Below are 20,007 nucleotides of genomic sequence, written 5' to 3'. Positions count from 1 at the left end.
TTTTATTTTAGTGAAATTTCACTGTATAAAGATATACATTATTTAGAGATACCCACAATTTGCTTCAAGTTAAATCAGTATAAATGTATGTATGTTTAATCTACGCCGTGTTTAAAAAAACGGCATGTTGAAATATTTATAAATAGTATATTAAAAATATAGAGTTCCGAATAAGCTCTTTTAAGATACACTTATTAAATGAAAAGCATTTTGATATACAATATGTACATGAACTTTCCACCTCTTTCCGTCTCCAAGGGAGAACTAATGGCTGTTAAAAACAAAAAGTCATTGAAAATACAATGTCACTCTGAGCCCAGCGTTCTTTGGGAATCCTCTCCGTTTGTTCTCACCTCTCCTGAAGAGGTTAAACAATAAGATGCAGTACACAAGAACTATCAAAAGGGAGCACTTTTGAGCCACCAAAATTGTGTGATAACCTAAAAACCACAATCTCCCCAACCACAGACAATGATACGATCTCAGGTATTTTATGTGCTAAAATGATCATTAAAAATTAAGCACCACATATAAGCTGCCATTTAGAATATTAATTTACCTTTGCTAATCATCTTTTTAACTTGAGGCTAAAAGAGTTCACTTACCATTCGGATAGTCAGGCTCAGTCCAGGAGACATTAAAGGAGTCAGGTGAATGTGAGTGGGCTTTGGGGGCCGGCACGCCTTCGGGTATGTCCTCGTCCATGAGGGCCTCGCTGGCCTCACTGGCGGTGCACCCACCACCCGTGCAAGCCTAAACCGAGATGCAAAAAAGCACATTTCAAAACTTGGTCCCAAAAGTTTTGATGAGCATTGAAAAAATATATACATGAGAATTCCTAATAGGAATTCCAGATTCTTTTCAATAATGCTACTTTTACCCTCTACATGTTTGTTTCAGTGCTGATGTCAGACATTTAAGTAATTTGCTTTTTAGGAAACAGTCATCTCCAATAATTGGAAAACAATTCAGAACATATAAATCATATAAATACATGAAATAAAGAACCATGTAAGGTGGAGCCGGGAGATGTAGGGCATGCGCTGACTGAGTGAATAGCCCTGCTGAAGTCAGACTACACGGAAGTTCCCAGAGTGAATTAAACACACGTGTGCACAGCAGGTGTACACACTACATGAAGGATGCATGAGAACTGCAAGACCACTTTGGAGAGAACAACTGATTTCTAGGGGAAAAAAAGATGTACGGCAAATATAAATACCTTTTATTTACTATAATGTGACCAGTGTCTTACAGTATAACACCATGCAAAATTAAATAAAATAATGTTTCCCATAAATTAACAAATACAAAGCAGTTGTCAAGCGAATGCTTAACGGCTGGAAGGGTCAAATCATTTCCTTATGTGTAAAAGGAAGTGAGTTGCAGTAAAACATAGCTGACAAATTTTAAATGATCACAGAACCTGCATTACATAATAAAGTACCACTGATGCCAGAAATGGTAATATGAATGTTAAAGACATTCAGAAACTTCTCTGTATGCTTCATAATAAACTGCAAACAATTTTTTAACTTACCGCGCGAGGACTTCTCCAAGAAACAGACAGATACACAGGGCGTTTCAGCCTCTATTTCCCAGCAAATATTAGCAATTTGATCGTTACATAACAAGGATATTTGAAAACTACTCAAACTGTGTTCATTATTTTTTGTTTACAACTGCAATTTACACAATGAAATTTAAAAATATTTTAGGAAGCACTAAATATTTTAGGAAGCCCTAAATTTTTAGCAAAATCAATAAGAAAATGGAGCAAAATCATAGGCGAACATAAAGAGCTGAGAGGTACTTAGTGCATTTTCACGGAAGACAGACATTCCTAACATAAAAAAATTAAAGCAGCTCTTCATTTCTTTAGGTCTCTTCTCTAATTTACAGTGTGATACTGAGGGAATGATTTTGTGATTCTTAAAGGAGTCGATATTATTTTTCCTAAAGATACAAAAAATATATTTTTATTTTTAGATAATAACCCTACTGACGTATAATGTTATTTGCAAAGTTGTTGCAACTAGTTTCAAATTCTTCATTATAAATATATATAACAATTTATGGTTGACAAACGTAGAGCTCAATCTCATTTCTTAATGTAAGGATATAACAGTCGTAGCCCATGTCCTCAGCATAATTTCTCAAGAGCTTAAGCAAGTATCAGCTGGGTTAAACTGTGGCCTGGGCATGAAATTGCATTAAGATTATGGACCTAATTAACCTCTGTGGGTTTCCTCTAATCCTCAGCTGTGGCATGTGCCTACATATGTAAGAGGAAAGCCATACTCCTCCCAAGAAATGGAATTTGCAAATAAAGAGGAAATCAATTGAGCATATGGCCACACCCTGACTCAAAGCTTTAAGACATGTCACTGTTAGCCCAATAAATAAATACCTAAAGATTAAAATAGAAAATTTAACACACACATAAATTCAAATGTGCTAAAAGTCCACCAGAAAATATGGCAGATAAAAAGGATATCTGAGACAGCTGAGTTATAAAAGAAAAAAATGGTAAAGGACATTCTTTCCAGTTCTCAAAGAGAAAAATCCATCCACATGCATTTTCCAGATTTTTTTTTTCTTACTCGGGAAAAATGTTGCAGCACCTTATTGTTAAACTTTCATCACCCTGGGAATTGATTCTGATCATCTATCACTATTTTTTTCTTATTCATGTCCTAAAGAATTTCCTCTGTTAACTCTCCCTTAAATACATACTCTACACAACATGACATATAGATATAATTTTATATTTTTAAAAACAGGGTGTGAATTAAAATTTACTTTTTTTTTGAGAATTTTATGATGCCTTCTAGGACAGATGAAGACATCCTGTGGTTTGGAAGGGCAGTTCTTTGGACTGTATCATCTGAGATTTGAAAATTAGTAATTTGACAAAGAAACCTGTTAAAAAGGTAAGAAATTTGTGAAAATTTTTCTTGTACATGAAACAATTTACAAAGCAGCAGTCTTCAACTTTTCTGGCACTAGGAACTGGTTTCATGGAAGACAGTCTTTCCACAGACTCGGGTGGGTCGTGGAGATGGTGTGGGATAATTCAAGTGCATTCCATCTCCACCTCAGATAATCAAACATTAGGCTCTTGTAAGGAATGCACAACTCAGATCCCTCGCATGTGCATTTCACAGTAGGGGTTGCCCTCCCGTGAGAATCTAATGTCACCACTCCTCTGACAGGAGGCCGAGCTCAGGCGGTGAAGTGAGTAAGGGGGAGTGGCTGTAAATACAGATGAAGCTTCTCATTCACCAGGCACTCCCCTCCTGCTGTGTGGCCTGGTTCCTAAGAAGCTATGGACCAGTACTGGCCCATGCCCAGGTATGAGGGACCATGGGCTATGGGTAATAAAGAGGCTGCTGAAATAACAGAATTATATGCAAATTATATTATTTTGTTTTGTCCACATTCTTTATGCATGTACTTAATGGACTGAAGTAAGCAGCACAATATCTTAGTTCCTTTAATGAGAAAATAAACGTTCTTAAACTTGCATCTGATTGGTCTACTCTAACTGATATCATCTAAATTAAATTGAACCAACCCTTATCTTATTTGATCAGCCTATACCAGAGGCCATTGAATTCAATGACCCTGAATGCTGATTAGAATTCTGGTTTAGAAAACTAAACAAAATAGTGGAATTGACTGAAGATGCCTGTATGAAATGACAAAATCTTTGAAAGCCTGTCATCTATTAAAATATGTTGTTTCTGCCGGTGCAGTGGCTCACGCCTGTGAGCCTAGCACTCTGAGAAGTCAAGGCAGGTAGATTGAGCTCAGGAGTGTGAGACCAGCCTGAGCAAGAGTGAGATCTCTGTCTCTAAAAAAAAAACAAAAAAGTAGCCAGGAGTTGTGGCGGGCACCTATTGTCCCAGCTACTTGGGAGACTGAGGCAAGAGGATCCCTTGAGCTCAAGAGTTTGAGGTTACTGTGAGCTATGATGCCACGGCCCTCCCTGAGGATGACAAATGAAACTCTGTCTCAAAAAAAAAAAATATTTTTGTTGTTTCAGCCTATTAATTACAGCAATTTTTTTTAAAGTTACAATAAAACAAGTCCACATTAACCATAAATGATTACTTAACAAGTTAAGCTCCAACCCTTCCAAGTATCTTTCAAGGATATATATTATTTAACACTTAACATTTATCAAGTGATAAATGACTAGCAGTGGGATGAAAATTATCAAACAATACCTAGGATACCTGTCTTTATTAATAGTTTATTTTATTGTTCACTTTCTGACTTTATTAGAAGCTATCATACTTTATCGTACTTCAAAATCACCTTTGCCGAGTGTAGCAATGTTATTCCATTTCTTGCAGTGGAACGAGCATATGCCTTGGAATGACACCATCCCTGATTTATATGCAAATTATTTAATTCATATCAAAAGTCTCAGATTTTTTTGAAATAAATGTACTTAATGGTCATTCAAGAATTGTTTCCTGGGCTTCCAATTTCCAATAGGCACTGTGCTGGAAACCTCAGAAAGAATTTTGAAAAATGTGGTCTCTATATTTCAGAAGTTTATGATCTAGTCAGATGGGAGAATTAGATGAGGGTGCATGGAGTAACACATCTGCTCCAAGAATGAAGTTAATCATTGTGGTTCAAATCCCTTTGTAACCCTCTCTAGTCCAAAAGCCACTTAAAGGCTCTGATATCTGCGTGTTTTGTTTTCCATCACTTACTCAACATGCCAAGATGATCTACAAGGCAACTCTACTTTGCTGAGAACCTGATCTCCGTCTGCTCATTTAATGACCTTGAAAAGTAGCTATTATATTGAAACTGTAAAATATACAATAATCCCTCAATTAACCAGGATGAACCTAAAATGTTCTGGTTAATTTAATGTACTGCTTAGCAGAGTTTAGTATAAAACTCTTTTAGTTGAATACTTCCTGAAAATACATTTGAGTATTTTCTGCCCTAATAAATACAATGAAATTGAAAATAACGTGAGCGAGTTTGTTCCCCTAACAAGAGTTAAGCCAAGGATTTTCACATCTTTAGGACACCCTGCACCAATAATATTCAATGGCTGACAGATATCATTTGACTCCATAGACTGTTTGGCATCACAGAACTTTTTGAAGGTGAGATTAAAAAGCATTTAGTTCAATGTTCTAATTTTAAACTAGACAAAACTAAAATCCAGAGAAATGAATTTGCTGTAGGTCCCAAAGTTAGTAGCAAACTCTGAATTAAAACTCAGAGGAATGAATTCCTAATCTAGTGGTACTTATTTTTCAAGATATTACAGATATATAAAACATGGCAGAGACTGATACAGATTTTTATTGACTGCACAGCATATCCTTAAACCTGCCTTGGGAATAGAACTTTGTGCTGTGTCATTTGCCTCCTTATTACAAAAGCCAAGAGCACAACAACGTCTGTTTAATTTGGGTTGCTTCCAAGTAATTAAGAATTTTCTTGATCTTTGATATCACCACTATTTTGTTAGCATTTAAAAATCAAACTAGTATATTTCTTATTTCTTGGGTAAGACCTATAAGTAAACAAAGATGCTGTTTCACACACCCAGCCACTGTGCTGAACACCTAGGCACATGGAGTTAGGCTGAGACGGGAGTTTTAACATTGTCTGATTGCCCTTGTTTTGTGGTGTCAAGTTAGACAGCTAGCAATAGTGGAATGCAGTTTATTTTCTCATGGTATAATATTTAGAGCATTCAAGAGCATGTTAAGTAAAATGAATGCATACACAGTGTCTACATAAATGTAAATTTATTCATAATCAAGAGCAGAATATTTTCTATGGCATTTATCAAAGCAAATATCCTTATATAGGTATTGCTATAAAATGAAGAGTGTGTTTAAAACAAATAGGGACAATCTCATGTTTATATTCAGTTATTTTCAGATGTGCTATTAAACTTAAAAAAGATTATATTTCATCAAAAAACAAAAGAAACTACTGAGTATAAATTCCCCAGTAATATCAAGGTCTTTTAAAAGACCTTTGTATAAAAGTTCTATTTTGCATTAAAAAATAAATTCTGTTGTCTACCTAAAGAAACCTTTAAACCATGTTGATTCTGTGGTTTTATTAAGTGACTATTCTTCTGAGATAGAAGTGTAATATAAACCAGGATATAATAACAATCAAGAATATTTGGGGGTCATTTAAACCTTCATTTAAAAATATAAGTTCTCAATTTTCATACTGTGGATTGATTTTTCAAATGAACACAAGCTCCACAGGGATATAAGCTCATTTATTAATCCAGGCATTTTAGAAACAGCTCTTCATGATTATTATGTTCTACAAATAATAAAAAAAGTTCTGATAATCTCAGTTTAGATTCCAGAAAATCTACCAACTCAGATTTTTAGTCTATCATTTTGCACAATATCAAATAAATATGTAGGTCAGTGATTTTCAGCCGGTGTGCTGCAGCCCGCTGGTGTGCCATGAGAAGAGTGCTGCAAAAATTTTTAAAGATCATTAATTAGGCCAGGCACAGGGGCTCATGCCTGTAACCCCAGCACTCTAGGAGGCTGAGGTGGGTGGATTGCCTGAACTCAGGAGTTTGAGACTTGTCTGAGCAAGAGCAAGACAGACCCCTACCTCTAAAAATAACTGGGCGCTATAGCAGGTGCAAGTAGTCCCAGCTACTCAGGAGGCTGAGGGAAGAGAATCACTCAAGCCCAAGAGTTTGAGGTTGCTATGAGCTGTGATGCCACATGGCACTTTACCGAGGGCAAAGATGAATAAATAAATACATAAAATAAAGATAATTAATTGAATTATTTTCCAAAGCAGTTCATGCTGGCGTGGATGTGGAAAGAAGGAAACACTTTTACACTGCTGGTGGGACTGTATCAATTTGATACAACCTTTTTGGAAGGAAGTATGGAGAACCCTCAGAGAACTCAAACTAGAACTCCCATTTGATCCTGCAATCCTGTTACTGGGCATCTACCCAGAAGGAAAAATAATCCTTTTATCAGAAGGATACTTGCTCTAGACTGTTTATTGCAGCTCAATTTACAATCGCCAAAATATGGAAACACCTAAATGCCCACCAACCCAGGAATGGATTAACAAGCGGGGTATATGTATACCATGGAATACTATTCAGCCATTAAAAAAAATGGAGACTTTACATCTTTTGTATTAACCTGGATGAAGGTGGAACACATTCTTCTTAGTAAAGCATCACAAGAATGGGGAACAAGAATCATTTGTACTCAATTCTGATATGAGGACAATTAATGACCTAGTACACGGTGGGGGGTGGGGGCAGGGGAGAGCAGAAAGAGGGAGAAAGGGAGGGTTGGGGGGTCACAGTGTGTGACACACCCTTTGAGGGTGGGACACAATTATAAGAAGGACTTTACCTAACAAATGCAATCAATGTAATCTGGTTCTTTGTACCCTCAATGAATCCTCAACAACAACAACAAAAAAAAGTAGTTCAAAACACAGTAAATATATTCTTTTTTTTGGGGAGTGGGGGCCAGGTCCGGGTTTAAACTGGCCAGCATATGGGGCTGGCACCCTATTCCTTTGAGCCACAAGTGCTGCCCAATATATTCTTTCCTTACTCCCCCACTTTTTTTTCAACATAGTTGAAGTGTGCCACAGAAGTTTAACTATAGGTTCAAGTGCATTGTGAGATAAAAAAAGTTGAACACAACATCTAGTTATTAGATTATGATTCCTATTTAGGATGTGAAGAAAGTTTTTACTATAAATATCAATACATGAGGTTTGGGATTTTTCTACTTTTTTTAATTTTATTTATTTTTTTATTATTTTCTTTTATTAAATCATAGCTGTGTTCATTGATATAATCATGGGGCATCATTCACTAGCTTCACAGACCGTTTACCAAGTTTTTTTGCTTTTTTTAAGTGAGGGAGAAAGAAAAGATGGGATGAAAAGAAAGGAAGCGGAAATGGAAGGATGGAAAAAGTGAGAGAGTGAAGTAAACTTACCTCCAGCTTGATGCGATATCTATTACCAGGGACAAGGTCTCGTAGCGTGTGATCCTGGAAAAGTTCTGTGCTATTGTAGATGACATTCCAAATTGTAAAATCATGTGTGTCATTTGAAATATATAATGTATAGCATTCCAGAACTCCATTTACTTCTCTGGGTTGTTTCCACCTGGGAATGGGAAAATATAGCATTATTACTGCCATTCACTCAAATCAAAACAGAAATGTGCAGAATTTTCAACAGATATAAGTGAACTTGGATTTGTGCCACTGTAAACAAACAAACAAGCAAACAAAAACAAAAAAACCCCACGAAGCTCAAAAGTCTTTCTCTAAGAAAACTTCTTAGTAGTTATTAAATGTCTATTCTGAATGGCATAAAGAAAATATGACATAGTCCCTACCCTCTATATATGAGCGAGTACCTGCTTTTGACCTTAAGCCATGGAACAAAAATCAGGAGAGGCAGAACATCTGAGATTTTATCAGATATAGGAGAGAGAGAGAGAGAATGACATGATTGTTCTGAAAAATCCAGATATGTAACAGAGGTATTATGAAATTATATGTAGTAGAATACAAAGAAGGTGAGAATCGGAAGGGCTGAAGTAGTCAAGATCAACTTCTTTGATGAGGTGACACATTGTGTAGGGCCATAGATTTTATACTTAATAGATGGATTGGATTTGGATATGTTGAAGAAAGAACAGAGGATTTTCCAGATGAGGATTATAATATATCAGTGGGAACAGGAAGGGCATATAATACAACAGAAAAGAAATGGTTTAATTGAGAGGTACTTAGAGTATGGAGTCTTTTTGAGTAAGTAATGTGGCTGGGCTTAAGGGCACATCCAAAGACAACCAAGAATTTGGACACGGAGCAGTAGAATGTGAATCATAATATTTTTAGCTGGCATGAATGTCATAATTTATTTAGTCTAAACTCTTCTTTTAGAGATAACAAAGCTAAGACCAAGAGAGATGAATGTGAACAAGTACCGACTGTTGATATGAGAGGTCTATTGAATTTCAGCTCAGTCCTACAAGATACCTTGCACCTCATGCATTGGGAAATGGACAAGAACCACTAACATCAGGAAAAATCTGAACATGCTTATGTGTGAAAATTCCTTTCTGACTTCAACTGCAGGGGATAATGGAATAAGAAGGTTCTGGTTTATATACACACACAGTGACAAAAACGTATATACATTTTAAGAAAGACAAAAACTGCATTAAGATTGCCATACTCAATAGCTAGTGATAATGTTTGTTATCTTGTATATTGTATCTCTTGTAATTGCAGAATTCAAAAGTGACTCCAGTATTACAATTTTAATACACTTTTCCTTTCTTAAAAATTTTTGGTACCCTCTATCTAAATACCACATCTGTACTCACATGCACACACATATATACATATATATATATATACATACTCCAATTTCAAATCATTGCAAATAACACCCCACACATAAAAAGGCCAAGACAGTCAAGTAAGTGGTCACTTGTTCCTCTATTAAAGTTTGCATAGACTCTGTGTATATATGTAGCTCATCCTGATTGCATGAAGACAAAATGGAAATTAAGTTGGCAAGTGATAATCAAAGGTTCCCAGAACCACTGAACTAATCACTTCTACGCATTTAATCACAATAAAATTAATTTTATGTCACAAGCTCTTCCCCTGATTGAACGCACTTGGATCCTCCGGTGTGTGACAGACACAGCATGTCTACTTACTGTACGGACATGGTTCTAGAATCCAGGACAGTCAGCCTCGGGGGATCCACATGTTCTGGTGGCAGCTGGGCTGTATACAGTATGACCCGGGAACTGTTTGCACATCCCACACGTGTGCAGGCACTGAGTAGAAACTGGTGGGGTGAAAATACAGCTAAATCTAGGAGGGAGGGAGAAACAATAATTTATTTATCCTTGTAATTTTTTTTCAGGACCTCTCACTCTTCTATATTCCTACCTCTGAGAACTGCTAAAGCTTAAAATAAGAATCAGTGGTTATAAAATCAGTAGCAATAAAATATGGAGCATTTTATTCCTTAAATAAACTTTGGTTAAGTTTAAATAGACAAATGCCAATCAGGCTTTTGGTTTGATCTTTTAATTTTAACAATTTCACTATTTTCTTGAATGTCTATGACCAGGTAAATCATTTTCTGAGTTTAGTCTTAGTTCAATGGCTCTGTTTAAAAATAAATACGATATTTAAATTATTTTAAAGCATATTTGAAGACAACAGGAGCTGCTTTTGAAATGCAAATACTAGCTTGTAACAATGACTTTGAGCTTGTAATACTGTGTGCCAGATTCCTTTCTTCTCCTGTCCACCTGAACAACTGTCATTTGACCTTCAACTTTTCCAAGTTCAGTACAAATACCTGTTTCTCTCTTAAGATGTCCCTAACAATTCCTGCCGTCACTCTGGCATAAGAGAGAGCTACCAGTACTATCTCTGCCTTTTGTCTCTCACGGTATTTTGCACAGACCTTTAGCTTAACACTTGCAGCGCTGCAGCATAATCACTTGGTATACATGACTATTCGACACACTGGACTAAATACCTCGAGACAAGGAATGGTGGTATATTTAGTCTGCAACCTCAATGTCTAGCGCACTGTGTGGCACATTGTAGGTTTTGAACATGTATTTGAATAAAAGACTAAAGAACTAATAAATGAGATGATCTATATACAATTGAGCAAGGTATGAAAGATCCCCACAAGACTGGCACAGTACTTTAACCAGAAATACTCTCGTTCTTCTCTAAACTTCCCTCCTACTTTAGACTGTCTATCTTTTTAATGGATGCCATATTCCCTTATATCAGAATAAACTAATATGTGATTTGCTATTTCATAAAAACCCTGAACACTTCATTTACAAAGGTCCTCAGTAATCTAACCAAAGTTCAATCAAGTTTACCAAGATTTACACACCATTTACACTACTAGAAATAATCGCTATCTTCTGGAATGTCTTTAAAATAAGTTACAATTTAAGAAACACATATTCTTAAATCCATCATTAACCTTGAACCATTACAATTTCATGTTTAAAAGATTAATGAAATGCAACCTGATTCAGGCAAATAGATTTTTGCATTACACTGATAACAAAAGTAAACTAGAAAAAGAACACTTTGATTTTCATGCAAAATATAATCAATTGGTTAAACATGTAGGTCACCAGAAGAAAGGCAACATTTTTTTTTTTTTACCATAAATATAGTTAACTTAGAACAAAAGGTTGTCCTCAAGAGGAGACTCTTAATGCTTTTGGTTAAACCTTGTTTTCTTTGCAACTTCTACCCTACAGGGGTCCAGTGGTACTAAGTTGAGATGAGGCACCCCCACTCAATTTGGCTAGAAGAGATGTGGCTAGCACACCTGAAGCTGGTGGCAAAGCAGTGTGGCTTTGCTGAAGACTACTGAGAGATGACAGTAACCGCTGCACCATGTGTACATAAGTGAGGCAGAACTGGGCCTCATCCATTTGGGCCTCATCCATCCATTTGGATGGATGTTCTGTGACTCTTACAAAGTTAAAAAAAAAGAATCATGAGCTCAGGGGTCTCATATTCAACAAAGAAGAGGAGACTGTTACTTACTGTTAGAAAACTTAATGCAAGGAACAACTCCCACCAGCAGGACCAATCTGGGCCAAATTATGCATTTATATGGTGACTCCTTATGTCCTCCATTCTCCTGTTCTTACTACCTTCCCCCTCTGGTGACCTTCCTCTCTTTCATCTCTCCTATTTGTCTGAATTTTCTGTATTTCTTGGGAAAGGGAAGCTGGGGATTTGACTCTAAGTCTAGTTTAGTTGCAAAAGCAAAACCCAGGAGGTCATGGAACCTACAGGGATTTGGGATGGCTAAGTCAGGGCAGTTGGAGAAAAGCTGAAGCAATGGAATATGGGAAATCATGTCACTTTTCTGAAGTTACAGAAAAGACATTTTATTCCCCAGCCAGAAATTGTATTCCCTGTAGCCAATTCCACATGCACCTGAAATATCTCATAGCCGTATCTGACTGTTTTGTTCAGGTGCAATTGAGACTGGATGCTATAGAATCCATTGGCTGGTGAACTATTTGGAGTGGGAAGTTTCTCCTCAAGTTTGCTGGGGCAGGGATTTGGTTATGCAATTTGTAGATGATAAAGAAGTCACCCCATTCCAAAAAGGCCTGCTGCTTGCTTGTATGTTTCCACAGTTCTGACTTCAAACATGGCACTTAGGCATTTCCAGCTCAGGGGTCAGAATGAATCATCAGAGTATCAGCATATCATAGTCTCTACTTATAACAAAATGCTGTGTTCCTTTCACACTACAAACTCCATGCTTTGAAGGTGAACTTGATTACCTAGCTCCTAAATTCAGCCAGAATATCTGCATCAGAGAGAGTAGCCTTCTGAAGAAACCAGTTCAGGAGATGCTACCTGCGCCTAGATTTTTCCATGGACTAGGAGGCATCTAGTTCTATGCTGGCCATGATGGGGGGAGGTCAGAATGAAACAATGAGCAGGCTTGGAAGGGTTATGTTGCTTAAGAGGCCTGAGTGGCTCACAGTGGTGAGCTGGGGTTGAAATAGAAAATACCGAACCTTGCCACGTCCTGTATGCATAGTAGGTGTTTACTCTTAGACTATTTAACGTATTATGAAGTTACTGGGAGAAAAGGTGTTGCATTTTAGAAGACAGTTGGGCTTTAAACTTAAATGTTTTCATAGCACTTAAAGGTATTAGTGCTAAATAATATGAAAAGTTCTACAGAAAACACAGAACTGAGTGAGAAAGATCAGGGATAATTTTCATAGGTAAGACTTAGTAGAGGCCTTACTGGGAAGATCTGAGTTTCTTTCCCATTGAGAAGCAAGAATCAAAGGTACTCAATTCTAATATGTTTTTGAATATATTAAAGAGTGGACTCTAGTTAAAAAGTGGAAGAATTAGGCTTAGAGGGGACAGAGTCCCTCTATAGATAGGCAATCTATAGTACCAGGAAGGAATGCAGACTATGTGGGTGCAAATTCCCACAGGTAGGTAGACAGTGGTGGGGTCTGTAGGACTTACCTTCTAATTGCTTTAATTTTCTCTGTGAAGAAAGAAGCAAGATCATCAATCAAGACTGATCTTTTGATTCCCCAAAGTACCACCTGCAGTGGCCTTCTATCACTCCTTGAATAAAATCTAATAATGGTCCATAACATACTATTTGCCTTCACACCTCCCTGTTCTTCTTCTTCTTCTTCTTCTTTTTTTTTTTTAATGCATTAGACATTACTCTGTTCCTCTAATACTACAAGCTCACACTGTAGGGCCTTTGTTATTCCTTCTACATGAAATGTATTTCTCCTTCTTAATACTTGGCTGACTTTTTCTCATCCTTCAGGCTCATCCTCCTCTGAGTGGTCCCCCTTGACCATTAAGCAACATGGTCATCACCATTCCCAGGTTCTCTCTGTCATGATGCCTTGTTTATTTCCATGTCATAATTACTAAAACAAGCTAGAAATTACTCTGTCATTTATTTCTTGACTTTATGTCCCTCCCAAGACAATGTAAACTCCTTGAGTGCAGAGAGTTGTTATCTGTGATGTTGACCACAATTTCTCCAGGATTGGTGTTTGATGACCAATTAGCATAGTTTTATTAGTTGAATGAATAGGTCAGACCAAAGGGAGACCTCTGTGTTCTTTACTTAGATTGCCAATTTTTTTTTCGCAGAAACATAGTGATACCTAAGAATGTTTTAAAAACCATAAAAATCTAATGAATAACATTGTCAGATTAAATGGAGTGATCTGTAGTTATAAGTTAAAGGAAAATTACTTTTCAATACAAGAAAAAGGTTCAGCTGTACCTGTCTGAACACCAAAATGTAACTTTCAAGATTTTCAAATGCTCATGTTTCATTAAAACACACATAAACACACACCAGAAGATAGAAGTATACCAATGTTAACAGTGCTTTTCTTAGAGTAGATGATTTAATATTTGTTTCATATATTTTTTCAAATTTTCTATGATATACTTGTATATCGTAGTTGGAGGAAAAACAGCTATAGTCTATCAATTCATGATTTAAAAGAGTGTGGGCCCCAAACTTAGTTAACAAATGCCCTATTACACCTCCGGTCACACTTCTCCTCTCCTCAATGACTTCAGCATTGGCTCAGTTTTCTTTTCAATCATAATCCCTTTTTCTGGCAGCTCCAACATCCTCAATGATGACTCATCTCTGAGTTTGGCTTCACTTCAACTTCCTCAAATGCAATGCCCTTCACCTCTACGTCATTTATTCAACATCCAGAATAGTTACACACACCCACTACTTGATCATCTTTGGAACGATTTCCAAGAGTCTAAATCTACCATCTGCCCTGTGTGATCAAAACTGGTTACCTTCCACTTCTTCATATCATATTGATACAGTCACTCCTCTGCCTCACACAATGTCCAGTCTCTTGGTACCTCCTTATTTCCAGAGTATTTGTACCCGTTCCATTTTCCTCGCTATGATCTTTGATTGCCCATTACAAAGTCCTACTCTCTCGGTCCCCTAGGATTGTTCACCTCTCCAATCCTCTTCTCTCTTCTTTGTGGCTATCTCAATTCTAAGCTCCGGATAAACCTCCTCAGTTTCTGTCTTTAATATTTCTCAGATCTCTAAGATGTTTTGGGGGGACATTACTAACATACTGAAAGAGTCTACCATAACCTTGGGATTTCCAGTTTGAACTGGGCCCTCGGAAATGTTCAGCAATAATTGTTGGATTTCCTTGTTTATCCCTTCGTTGAATTGATCTTCTTTTTCTTCTTCTGCTTCCGTAATTTGTCCTATTATCCTCAGGAACTGAGTAGGGTCTGAAATTGGAGCCCTCAGGTATAGCTCCCTCCTCGAAACTCCTACAGTGCTCATTGTAGCCAGAACTGAGCTTTATATGGTTGTTATATTAACCTGTTTTTATTCTTTTGCCTTTCCCCACTCCTGAATCTGACTCTCTTTCATTTTAATTCTTATCTAATTTTCCCTCAATTATATAACTATAATTATAAAATATATATTACCAATAAAAGAAGATGTGATTAGTCAGGAGGCAGAAAAAGTGAAAAAAAAAAGTAAACAACAACAACAACAAAACCCTTCTGAATAGAGTCATTAGGGGAACAGAGAGAAGGTTCAGAGTTCAGATGTCAGCAAAAGCAGGAAATACATAGTCGCTCCCTTTCCCAATTCAGATTTCCCAGGTTGACAGAATAAAGGGAAGATGAAAGAAAAGTGCAGGTCTTGGAAGGAGGGGGCACTGATCCCTTTTTCTAAGATACAGTCCCAGCTTGGGGAGGGAAAGGCCCTGTAACCAAGCAGGGCCACAGAAAATCTAACAAAGATTTCAGTTCCCCAAGAGTGATGTGGAAGTAATAAGGCTATTTACTGGATATGAAGGGGTTGTGTCAACAGTGATCCTTTCACACAGGAAGAGGAAAGCAGCATGGTGACCACACTCCAAACGCTGAGGAATTAGGTAAGTCCCCAGCAGCTTTCACAGTATGGGGGAGAAGGGACTCCCAAAGTGACTGTGATTCATTAACCTCTCCCTAAGTCAGAGATTGAGTTGCAGTATAGAAATAAGGACAGAACTGTGTCCAGAGTTAGAGATAGAGGTACATGTCTCTGAGACTAAGATTTACAAAGACTGCATGTTCACCTGGCACCTCATCTATGTTTACGATGATCACACAGCCAGGATTTTTAGGACATATGCAGAATTAATTTTTTTCCTTTATTTTTTTTTAGACACATTTACTCACAGAAGAAATTAATCTACTAGTTCACTTTTCTGGTTTGGAAAATCTGATTGCTATTTTGCTACCACCATTGGAAAACAGGGATTTTCTTTTAACTCTAAAAATCTGAAAACTTTAAATCTAATAGTACGCAGAACCCCAGTCTGATTACCTAGCCTTTTGTCTTCTAAGTCCTTTTTAACACCTGGACTGTCTACCCATGATGGATTATTCTCCATCTATTTCCATGCAAAGACGAAGTGTTACTACGGTCCTTTGAATAATGACGCTTGAAAAAAATAAGAGGATAGAATCTAATTTGAAACATGGTAAAGAAAGTTGCATAAATGGCTTTGAAATTCCTGATAAAATTCAAGATGTTGAGGAAAAGGGAAAGGAAAATCGGAGAAGAAAAGAGAAGGAGGCATCAGGTGGAGCAGAAAGGAGTAGCTTAGTGGAACAGGAGGAACAGAATGGGATATTTAAAAAAAATTAATAAAAGGAAGTGAAAGAGAATTACAGGAGGGAAGGGTTGAAGTATTCTTTGAGAGTGAAGCCATAAACAAAGACACAATTTCAAATTTAAAGGCAAAGAGGGATATAATGACAATTCTCTCCTCCGGGCTTAACTGCAACTGATTTGTTAATATGTCTCTACAGATGGGATTAGGCCCTTCACGGGCAATGTAATGGATCAATGGATTCAAACAATTGCAGGTATGTACACAGATCGGAGTCGAGTAAATGGAGGGTTGGGGAACCCTGAAAATATAAGGCCACTGTTTGTCAGAGCCCCTTAGCAACAATATCTTGTTTTCCATTTGCTTGATTGCATCATTTGCATAAGATCAAACACAGGGAGTTGTGGACAGGGAAAAACAGATTACTCTAATATACATTAGAAATGGATCCACAGGCATTATCCTCAGACGTGTTACAAGGAAATGCATCCCAGTGCATGGGAACCTCACCGATTACTGTCAAGCAAACTATAATTTACACTACTGGCCATGAATTATATGCTATTTTACAATTGATTTCATGCTGCTGTTCAGAGCATTTCATTGATCTCAATTCACAAAATGAACCAATAATTAGGCAATGATTTTTTTTAACTCCTGGTGTAAACTGAGGAATTGTTATCTACTTACTTGTTTATTCCATTAGAAAAAGAAAAGGCACTTTCTTTGCTTCTTTATGATCTAATGTGTGTCATCTGGTTCCTTTTCTGATAATTTCCTGATATTTCATAAATGAAAAGTGCTGCTTTTTCCTGGTATTCTTTTCTCCTCTCTGTGCATAATCCCTGCAAAACCTTAGATGTTTAAAACTTTGGAAGCAATACAGGTAGCCACTGAGCACGTCTTCTTCTGACATTTGGTATTGCTTACTTGAGCTCCCCTGCTGGGTTGTGGTTCAGTGAGAACACATCTCAGTGGCACACCTAGGAGGCGTTGTGCTTCCACAGATAGCCCTCAAAGCAACGAGCTGTGCCAGGATGTGTGTGGGACCTCAGGTCCCAGTCATCTCTGCCATCGTGAAGCCCATTTTCTACAACTGCCTGCTAAGCCTTTTGATTCCAGGTAGATCAGATTCTCACCTTATAATGAATAAAAACAGAAGCTTTATTTAGCATGAACATCCTTGCTCTTTTGTTCTTCATAGAAGCCTTAACTCACAACAGCACTTATCTTTGGTCAGGTGAGAAATGACCCATCACCAAGATCCATTCCTTTGCTTTCAAACTAATTTGCAGAGCTGGATTCACTTTGCTGCAATAAGAACTCACACATATGACCACATGCAAATTACATTGCTAAACTCAACAAATTATTTTATTCATGTAGTAACGTCTTACACTTTATCAAAGAAATCCAAATCCTGCCCTTTCATCAAAACCACTTAATATTTCTATTTCCCACAGAACATCACCTGATTCTTCTCCACATGTTCATAGTTTACTGAGTTACCCTTTTAATAAACCTCCCTCACAAACATCCTTATTCCAGTCACTAGCATTCATGGTGTGGTAAGCTCTTTCAGAGCAAGGATGCGTCTTCTCACCCACATCACCTTATGACTCCTAATACTTCGGGGACTCCTGATGGTTAAACTTAAAACTGCAGAGAACTTTTGCAATATGAAAATTGGCAATACAGCGCGAAGGACCTGGTCTCTCCCTCGGCAGTTGTGGGCATGTGGTGGGGGAGTTGTCAGTCACTAGTTTGGAGAGGAAAGAAGAACCGTTACTGTCAGCTGTGATAACAAGGGATGGTACTTCCTCATTTCCCTCTTTTCTTCTTTGGCTTCTTAGAATAACAGGCTTCCATGAAATATTCCTTAGGCCGACAGCTTTCTTAAGCAGCTGTCTTCCCTTCTGGCTTCCTGACTATCTCTTAAACCCTATTTATAATAAATTATTATATATTGAGCCCAAGGTTGTCTCCTTGATTACTTTTATGTTAATAATATAAACCTAAAGCAATCCCCCCTTTCTTCCTTTCTCTCTCCTTCTCTTTCCTTCCATCTCTCTCCTGTCTCTCTTCCCTCCCCAGACCCAGATGCGCCATCACCCGCCCGTGCCTTTACTTTGCCTTTGGACAAAGAGAGATACAGAACTAGGGAATCAGTAGATGACTTTTTTTTTTTCCTTCATCAATGTTCTCAGTAAACAACCTAAAAAGGAGAGCATTTGAGATTTAAGATATCTTCCCAGGGTTATCATCTGAACAAACTTAGTCACATAACTGGGCTAAATCTTTCTGAACCAAATCCTTCAGCTTTTCTCTCAGATTTAGGTAAATATTTACAACTATCATCTTCTTTAATAAAGATTCAGTTAATGTTTTACAAGAAAATATTCACGTGACAAATGTTTAAACAACAGATGCTAATAATAAAACCTAATAAGTATCTGTCTATGACAGGAAAGGAGTAAATGTAAGAATCAGTGTCCCCCATAAAATATACTAATGATGGTAAGAATTTGTTCCTTCAGTAATAATAATTGCTATGACACTGACGACCACCTTGTATTTGCCTAGCACTGTTAAACACACTGTCAGCTTAGAAAATATTACTGGAGAATGGTTTTCAATGGAGACTCATAATCTATCCTTAAATATTAATTTAATGCTTATTTCAGCATAGTCCTATGCTTGGCAGTGTGTGGCCTCTGAGAGGAAAGGCTTTCTTTCCTTGAGTCATGATTTCTCTTTCAGGTGGCAAGATACCCATTTTTTTTGTTTTGTTTTTGCACTCTCATGCCACCATGAGATGCAAATTAAATGTCATATCCTATAAAAGGCCTCCTCAAATTCTTCCAGATTGAATTAATTTCTCCTTTGCTTCAATCGCATTGGTTTTATAATACCTAATCGAGATACATTATAGTATGGGTTATTAAATGTGAAACCTCCAATTATGAATCAAAAGTTTAGTTCTTATATCTCAAATAAGCAGCAGTACAATTAATGAAAGCATGCACCTCAACTATCGATGCCGTTTTGCCATCTTAATGGTAGCTTGTTTATGTCATCAGCAAAGAAACCTAGAGACAAGGGCCAATGAAATTGCAAAAGGCATCTTCCATAACTTGTTGAGAATTTCATACTTTTCTTCGCAAGAAGTGGTCCAAAGCCTGAAAGAAGTGGTACCCACTTGGTTCAAGATCTGATGAATATGGTGGATGATACAGAATTTCCGAGTCCAGCTTCTGTAGTTTGAGCAGCATTGTTTGTGTGACATGTAGATGAGAACTGTCTTGCAAGAGAATTGACCTATCTCTATTGCCCAATTACATCTCAGCTGCTTAATCACAAGCAACCTCATCATTTTCTCCAGCTGATTGCAGTAGACATCTGCTGTAACCATTGACCAAGTTTCGTGAAGCTGTAGCAGATAACAACAGTGCTGGACCACCAAAAAGATACCTGTGATGAATATTTTGTTTGGGACTGGGTTGTAGCACTTCACCTTTATCCAACAACTGTGCTTAATATTTGAGATAAAAAGAATCCATTCTTCATCACACGTAACGATACAGTATAGAAATGATTCGTCTTTATGTGGTGCCAGGGAAGCAAGGCAAGCTTCCAAATGATTTCTCTTCTTAAGCTTATTTAATTTATGCAGAGACCATCTATTCAGATTTATTTCAAATGGTCCAGTATTGTTGGAATAGTAA

General features: G+C 37.2%; 1 protein-coding gene across 1 annotated transcript in view; it reads right to left on the bottom strand.

The window, feature by feature from the left end:
- USH2A (usherin) overlaps nt 1-20,007 on the bottom strand; it is an 868,259-nt gene that overhangs the window by 390,328 nt on the left and 457,924 nt on the right. Inside the window, exons 33-35 of the mRNA XM_053607912.1 lie at nt 9,758-9,917; nt 8,010-8,181; nt 606-753 (exon numbers count right to left, since the gene is read on the bottom strand). Of these exons, the coding sequence (XP_053463887.1) occupies nt 606-753; nt 8,010-8,181; nt 9,758-9,917 (480 nt within the window). The remainder of the gene's footprint in view (nt 1-605; nt 754-8,009; nt 8,182-9,757; nt 9,918-20,007) is intronic.

Source organism: Nycticebus coucang, chromosome 10 (genome assembly GCF_027406575.1).
Source record: "Nycticebus coucang isolate mNycCou1 chromosome 10, mNycCou1.pri, whole genome shotgun sequence".
Taxonomy (NCBI): domain Eukaryota; kingdom Metazoa; phylum Chordata; class Mammalia; order Primates; family Lorisidae; genus Nycticebus; species Nycticebus coucang.
Note: the sequence above shows the minus strand (reverse complement) of the source record. Positions and strands in the feature narration are given on the sequence as shown.